General features: G+C 41.1%; 1 protein-coding gene across 1 annotated transcript in view; it reads right to left on the bottom strand.

Annotated features, from left to right (window-relative positions):
• Nucleotides 1–3,143: 3,143 nt before the first annotated feature.
• Nucleotides 3,144–8,268, bottom strand: part of LOC120388105 (soluble scavenger receptor cysteine-rich domain-containing protein SSC5D-like) — a 60,710-nt gene continuing 55,585 nt past the window's right edge. The window contains exon 11 of the mRNA XM_039509695.1: nt 3,144–3,518. Coding sequence (XP_039365629.1) covers nt 3,502–3,518 — 17 coding nt within the window. The 3' untranslated portion in view covers nt 3,144–3,501. The remainder of the gene's footprint in view (nt 3,519–8,268) is intronic.

The following is an 8,268-nucleotide window of genomic DNA, read 5'->3' as shown; positions in this document are numbered from 1 at the left end:
TAACCACCTAAAAGGGACTTTGTCAAAGGCTACTGAAAGGCCAAATAAATTATATTAATTTTGTTCTCCTTTATCCACTATCTAGTGCAGGGGTTGGCAATCTATGGCACGGGTGCTGAAGGCGACACACAAGCTGATTTTCAGTGGCACTCACACTGCCTGGGTCCTGGCCACTGGTCCGAGGGGCTCTGCATTTTAATTTAATTTTAAATGAGCTGCTTAAACATTTTTAAAACCTTATTTATTTTACATACAACAATAGTTTAGTTATAAATTATAGACTTATAGAAAGAGACCTTCTAAAAACGTTAAAATGTATTACTGGCACGTGAAACCTTAAATTACAGTGAATAAATGAAGACTTGGCACAGCACTTCTGAAAGGTTGCCGACCCCTGATCTAGTGGATTAGAAAGACATGCTTTTCCATTGCAGAAGCCGTGCTGGCTAATCCCTACCATGTCATGATCATGAAGGTGGCCTACAATTCTATTTCTAATTATAATTTCTGCCTGTGTAACCAGGTAAGAAAGTAAGGCTCACTGGTCTATTACACCCAGATCATCTAAATATAAATGTCTACATCTAGGAACAAAGAATGTCGGCCATACTTATAGGATGTAGGGGGCTCCTTCCTGGGAAGCAGTGACTAAAAAAGATTTCAGGATCATGGTGGATAATCATAGAATCATAGAAGATTAGGGTTGGGAGAGACCTCAGGAGGTCATCTAGTCCAACCCCTACTCAAGGAAGGACCATCACCAACTAAATCATCCCAGCCAGGGCTTTGTGAAGCCAGGCCTTAAAAACCTCTAAGGAAGGAGATTCCACCACCTCCCGAGGTAACCCATTCCAGTGCTTCGCCACCCTCCTAGTGAAATAATGTTTCCTAATATCCAACCTAGCCCTCCCCCACTGCAACTTGAGACCATTGCTCCTTGTTCTGTTATCTGCCACCACTGAGAACAGCCGCTACTGCCTTCTCCCAGCTGCTGCCTTCTCTCTTTAGGAGACATCCAAGACTGGAATAGTAAGGGTGCTATTGGATTGGCTGAGCTGTGTGGAAGAAACTTGCAAAAGTCCCGTTCCCAGATAACACCATGTTTTATCTAGTTCTATTCTTCTTTCAATAGCACTAAACTAACTTGCCCTCCCTTTCACCAAATATACGCTTTTCTAATGGTTCCTCAAATGTTTTCTTGCCTTCGAAAATGTGTTTTTCTCTGCTGGCCATCAATTTCTCCCCCTTCATAGAATATTAGGGTTGGAAGAGACCTCAGGAGGTCATCTAGTCCAATCCTCTGCTCAAAGCAGGACCAACACCAACACAAGCAGGACCAATAATCAACTGAACGTGAGCTCCCAGTGCAATGCTATGGCCAATAGGGCTAACGTGAACCTTGGATGCATAAAAAGGGGAATCTTGAATAGAAACAAAGAGGTTAATATACCTCTATATTTGGTGGCAGTGTGACTGCTGCTGGAATACTGTGCCCAGTTCTGGTATCCACAATTTAAGAAGAATGTTGATAAATTGGAGAGGGGTCAGAGAAGAGTTCTGAGAATGATTAAAGGATTAGAAAACATGCCTGATATTGAGAGACTCCAGGAGCTCAGTCTCTTTAGTTTAACAAAGAGAAGGTTAAGGGGTGACTCGATTACAATTGATAAGTACCTGCCTGGGGAACAAATATTTACTAATGGGCTCTTCAATCTAGCAGAGAACTAACACAATCCAATGGCTGGGAGTTAAAGCTAGACTAATTCAGACAGGAAATAAGGTGTAAATGTTTAACAGTGAAAGTAATTAACCATTGAAACAATTTACCAAGGTTTGTGGTGGATTTTTAAATCCAGATTGGATGCTTTTCTGAAAGATCTGCTCTCAGAATTACTGTGGGGAAGTTCTCTGGCCTGTGTTCTACGGGAGGTCACACTAGATTAATACAGTGGCCCCTTCAGGCCTTGGAATCTAGGAATCTATGATCACAATGGTCCTTTCAGGTCTCTGTCGTGTCCTGCCCAGGCGCAGTAATTTGCTGCTCTTCGAAGACCTGATCCTAAACCCACTGAAGGCAGTTGAGTCTTTCCATTGAATTCAGTAAGCTTTAGATAAGGCCCTAGTTTATCAGCTTGCTCCAGAAACTCCTCTTTTGACCCCTCCAGGTCTGATGCTGCCTCGTCTTCACTGTGGTACCTGAAATGAGTGGGTGTCTTCCCAGTGCTGAGCAGTATAACCCTCCCCTCAGCAGAAGGGTGCATGTTTTGTCACAGCAGAAGGGAGTGCAAGCTAAGAATTAATCTAGTGTTTTACCCTCTAAGGGCCACATGCTCAAATGGAAGAAATTGGTGAAGGAGAAAATACTCAAAAGGCCAAAGTATTGACACGCCAGTTAAATCAATAGAACTACATGTTTTTTATATAGCAGAGGAACTATGAATATGCGAATGTGTTCAGAGCTGGGTGAAAGGTTTTTGTGGGGGGATAGTACATAACCTAAAAAAATGCATTGGGGGGACACTGAAACTATTCATGAATTTGGATTGAATGTGGAAAATACTTTTGGCCGAAAAAATGAAATTTTTTTTAAAAGTCAAAACAGTTTGTTTCAACCATTTCAAAATGAAACATTGTGTCTTTTCTTTTCAAAAGGATGTTTTAATTTTGAACTTTAGGTATATTTATTTTTTAAGAAGTGGAAAAAACACTTGAAAACTAAATTAATTGAAAAACCAAAAAAAAAGTTTCATCTCCAATAAAAAACACTTCAGAATTAAAACAAAAAAACAACCCCCCGCCCCAATAACCCTCACCCAAGTTAATTTAGTTTCAGAAATTTTCATTTAATAGAGTTTTGGGTGTTTTCTAGCCAAAATGGAAAAAAACTGAATCCAACAACTTTTTTTTTTTTTGCTTTGGTGAAAAAAAAACAAAAAAGAATCAGTTTTGGTTTGAAATAACTAAATTTTTAGTTTGGTTCCTGAGCCGAAAAAAATCAATTATTTACTCAGTTCTGTACACATTACTGCACAATACTTGTTTTTCATTTTTAAATTTTATTTTATTTTGAATATATTGAAAAAAAAGGAAATTGAAATTAATAGTTGTATAAAGATAACAAAAAGAAAATTCTGACTCATGTGATGAAATAGAAAGTGAGCCCTCTCATACATTATAGCCCAACATACATGTAACAGAAATAAAATTATAATTTATAATACAGCATCATCTCTTTACATCAAACTCACATTTTCCCTTTGACCAGGGGGAACTAGTCTGAAATTGACACACATCCTCATTCCCAGTTAAGAAATCAGGTAGGTTAAACTCATGTTGCTCTTTATTTCTCTCTTCAAAAACCAAAATTTCTTCATATTTCCAAATTTCTGAAATGTTCCTTCAGTGCCTGAGTGTCCTCTTCTTCCCTCTTCTGCTGGCACATTGAAATCAATCTTTGAAAAAGCTAAACTGAGACGCTTATCTTCCAACATCATGCACCTCTCATGGCCTGTACACGTCTACAGGAAAATGAGAAGGAAACATGGAAAACATATTAGCCACCCGCAGATCTCATACCACCGATCCCCAGGGAATTTCACCCTATCCCAAACAAAACAAGATTTAAGTGAAGGTTGCTGAGAGAGATATGATTTGTACAACCTGTATTCCGGAGACAGAATGTAAATGTTACAGGCTAAATTGTGACTTGGACTAGACACTGGAATGGGGACGAGATGGACTCTCAGACCCCTGCAATGGCTATCTGGACACTGGTTCCAGCCATGCAAAAATGAGAAAGAGAGCGATGGTGCCACCTACCTGCCTCACTGGGTGGAAAACTTGATGGGGCCAGGGGTGACTGGGACAGCCCCGGTAGAAAGCGGGAGGAAAGCACTCACTTCAGAGATTCTATCTACCTCTTGGCCAGCCAGGGACACAGGAAAGTTGATTGGTCCCTGGCTGTTGCCCTTAGTTAATTTAAGCCCTAGCCTGGGCCATGTGGAGCCTCTTTTTACTCCATATCAGCAGCCCCAGCCCCACCCCACTAATGGTAGTTTCGGAGCTGTGTCTTGCCAGTGCTGTGGGTCTGACCGATGGCCTGTTTGGGGGTCAGGAAGGAATTTTTCTTCCCGTCAGGCCAAATTAGCAGAGGCCTGGTGGGATTGTTGCCTTCCTCTCAGCACCGGGGAGGCACCGTTAGGTTAATTAGGAATGGGATTTAGTAATTTGTGCTAGTATTTGTCAGGGATATTAGTTCATTGCAACTTGAAGCCAGTTTCCAGTGGGGTTAACAGGCTACAAGGGAAGGTTCCTAGAAGTAAAAGACCTGGGAATTTGCTGAGGGGCCTTGGGTTCATGAGAGAGGATCTTTTGGCCTTTGTGGACTGAGGTCCCCCTCACCAGGGTGGTGGTGGTATGACTCAGAGGAGAAACCTGAATCTTAGAGATCGGCTGGGGAGAGTCTACCCCGAGTTATGGGTTACATGGTAGGAGCCTGTAACCATTGCACTGTAACCCCTTAAAATGCCTGGTGGGTGAGAGTATGGACGACATGGCAAATAACACAGTTTTAATAAAGTTGCAGCCTGCCATGCAAAATCCATCCCCATGTCTGTCCTTATTCACCCCATGTGCACATCAAATCAGCCACCTCTGCAATCAATTCTGGTCTAAGAGCCAAACCCCAGTGTTTGCAAATTTTAGTGTGGCAATTGGTTTATTGAGGTGAATGTAAAATTGGTGCATGGTGCAGTCCCTCAAGAATGAAATTCCCTCTGTGCATAAGAAACACAGAAGCAATGCAATTTCCTTTACAAACCCACTATCTATTAATCTGTCTATCTTCAACCTTCCCCCACAGAGGCCACCAGCTGAGATAGATAGATATAGATACAGAAGATATAGATTAAATCTCAGGAACAACTTCCTAACGGTAAAAACAGTAGGATACTGGAACAGGCTGCCTAGGGAAGTTGTGGCATCTCCTTCACTGGAGGTTTTCAAAACGAGGCTGAGTAGCCATCTGTCTTGGATGATTTAGACATAACAAATCCTGCATCTTGGCAGGGGTTAGATTAGGTGACCCCTGCAGTCCCTTCTGACCCCATGGTTCTATGATTCTCTGAGATTACAGGCCTGGTTCTGCCACTCTTAGTCACTTTGAAAAGTACCTTGCTCTACTAGTCAGTGATGCGCATAGCACACGAGTGCTCCCCATAAGTAAAAGGGCAGAATCTAGCCCTGTTTCAGTGCATTTGCCCGTTCCAAGTGTGAACTCTCTGTTGAGACTACGAACGGTCATGCCAAATGTGGAGGTGGGACTCCTGATTTATGGCTAAATCTTGGGCAGGTATTTATAGAACATTGGGCCTAATTTTTCAGAAGTGACTAGTGATTTTAGAAGCACATGTTAAGACACCTTAAAAGGGCCTGATTTTGTGACAATCAGATTTTTCTAAGATGCATCACTGTAGGTGCCCAAAATCGTGATCCACTTTTAAAAAATTAGTCTTAACTTGTTAGACAATTTTTTTCTCTTTACAAATTGGCTAAACAGATTGTGATTATCTCAAATTTATTAATAACTAAACAATTTCAACAACATATTCTTGGTGCATAGCCCATTTACATTAAGTTAATTGCATTTGATAACATACATCTAACAGGTTATTTTAATCTCTTCAGTGGTTGGCTGAGGGTAACAGTCAGGTTTGCAGTGTTAACACTCATAGCTGAATTAAAAATTCTCTCTCTGTGACTCTTGATCTAACATTTACTTCTGATTTTCTGACTCCATGACCGTACTGAAGCAAACTGATCAATGGAGTGGTGCAAGAAACAAACGTATGATGGATGAAAACGCCATCAAGGAAAATCCAGAGTTTCTTTCTGAGCAAATATTTGGGAAAAAAAACCCACCATTTTCAGATATTTGCTCAGGTCTTATTTTGCCACTTACCCGCCCCTAAAAAAGGCGTGGGAATCCCAGCCAGTTTCACAAAGGCAAGAGAACAAACTTTATGGTATTAGAGTAATTACAGATTCATATATGTGATCTCGAGGCTGGTTTTTGTATTATGAAATTCCAGGGTATCCATAATTCAACTTAATCTGAAATTGCAACACTTTTAGTGGTAACGGGCCTGACCCATAAGAACATAAGAATGGCTGTACCGGGTCAGACCAAAGGTCCATCTAGCCCAGTATCCTGTCTACCGACAGTGGTCAATGCCAGGTGCCACAGAGGGAGTGAACCTAACAGGCAATGATCAAATGACCTCTCTTCTGCCATCCATCTCCACCCTCTGACAAACAGAGGCTAGGGACACCATTCCTTACCCAGCCTGGCTAATAGCCATTTATGGACTTAACCACCATGAATTTATCCAGTTCTCTTTTAAACGCTGTTATAGTCCTCGCCTTCACAAACTCCTCAGGTAAGGAGTTCCACAAGTTGACTGTGCGCTGCGTGAAGAAGAACTTCCTTTTATTTGTTTTAAACCTGCTGCTTATTAATTTCATTTGGTGACCCCTAGTTCTTGTATTATGGGAATAAGTAAATAACTTTTCCTTATCCACTTTCTCCACATCACTCATGATTTTATATACCTCTATCATGTCCCCCCTTAGTCTCCTCTTTTCCAAGCTGAAGAGTCCTAGCCTCTTTAATCTTTCCTCATATGGGACCCTCTCCAAACCCCTAATCATTTTAGTTGCCCTTTTCTGAACCTTTTCTAGTGCCAGTATATCTTTTTTGAGATGAGGAGACCACATCTGTACGCAGTATTCGAGATGTGGGCGTACCATGGATTTATATAAGGGCAATAATATATTCTCAGTCTTATTCTCTATCCCATTTTTAATGATTCCTAACATCCTGTTTGCTTTTTTGACCGCATCTGCACACTGCGTGGCCATCTTCAGAGAACTATCCACGATGACGCCAAAATCGTTTTCCTGGCTCGCTGTAGCTAAATTAGCCCCCATCATATTGTATGTATAGTTGGGGTTATTTTTTCCAATCTGCATAACTTTACATTTATCCACATTCAATTTCATTTGCCATTTTGTTGCCCAATCACTTAGTTTTGTGAGATCTTTTTGAAGTTCTTCACAGTCTGCTTTGGTCTTAACTATCTTGAGCAGTTTTGTGTCATCTGCAAACTTTGCCACCTCACTGTTTACCCCTTTCTCCAGATCATTTATGAATAAACTGAATAGGATTGGTCCTAGGATTGACCCTTGGGGAACACCACTAGTTACCCCTCTCCATTCTGAAAATTTACCATTCATTCCTATCCTTTGTTCCCTGTCTTTTAACCAGTTCTCAGTCCATGAAAGGACCTTCCCTTTTATCCCATGACAACTTAATTTACATAACAGCCTTTGGTGAGGGACCTTGTCAAAGGCTTTCTGGAAATCTAAGTACACTGCATCCACTGGATCCCCCTTGTCCACATGTTTGTTGACCCCTTCAAAGAACTCTAATAGATTAGTAAGACACGATTTCCCTTTACAGAAACCATGTTGACTATTACTCAACAGTTTATGTATCAGCGGGGTAGCTGTGTTAGTCTGGATCTGTAAAAGCAGCAAAGAATCCTGTGGCACCTTATAGACTAACAGACGTTTTGCAGCATGAGCTTTCGTGGGTGAACTCTTGCATCCAATGAAGTGGGTATTCACCCACGAAAGCTCATGCTGCAAAACGTCTGTTAGTCTATAAGGTGCCACAGGATTCTTTGCTGCTTCAGCAGTTTATGTTTTTCTATGTGTCTGACAATTTTATTCTTAACTATTGTTTCGACTAATTTGCCCGTACTGACGTTAGACTTACCGGTCTGTAATTGCCGGGATCACCTCTAGAGCCCTTTTTAAATATTAGTGTTACATTAGCTAACTTCCAGTCACTGGACACCGAACCGATTTAAAGGACAGGTTACAAACCTTAGTTAATAGTTCTGCAACTTCACATTTGAGTTCTTTCAGAACTCTTGGGTGAATGCCATCTTGTCCTGGTGACTTGTTAATGATTTATCAATTGTTTATCAATTAATTCCAAAACCTCCTCTAGTGACACTTCAAACTGTGACAGTTCCTCAGATTTGTTACCTACAAAAGCCGGCTCAGGTTTGGGAATCTCCCTAACATCCTCAGTCATGAAGTCTGAAGCAAAGAATCCATTTAGATTCTCCGCAATGACTTTATCATCTTGAAGTGCTCCTTTTGTATCTCGAACATAAAGGGGCCCCACCGGTTGTTTAGCAG

The sequence above is a fragment of the Mauremys reevesii genome, linkage group 22 (genome assembly GCF_016161935.1).
Source record: "Mauremys reevesii isolate NIE-2019 linkage group 22, ASM1616193v1, whole genome shotgun sequence".
Lineage (NCBI taxonomy): Eukaryota > Metazoa > Chordata > Testudines > Geoemydidae > Mauremys > Mauremys reevesii.
This window is presented reverse-complemented; position numbering and strand designations above follow the sequence as displayed.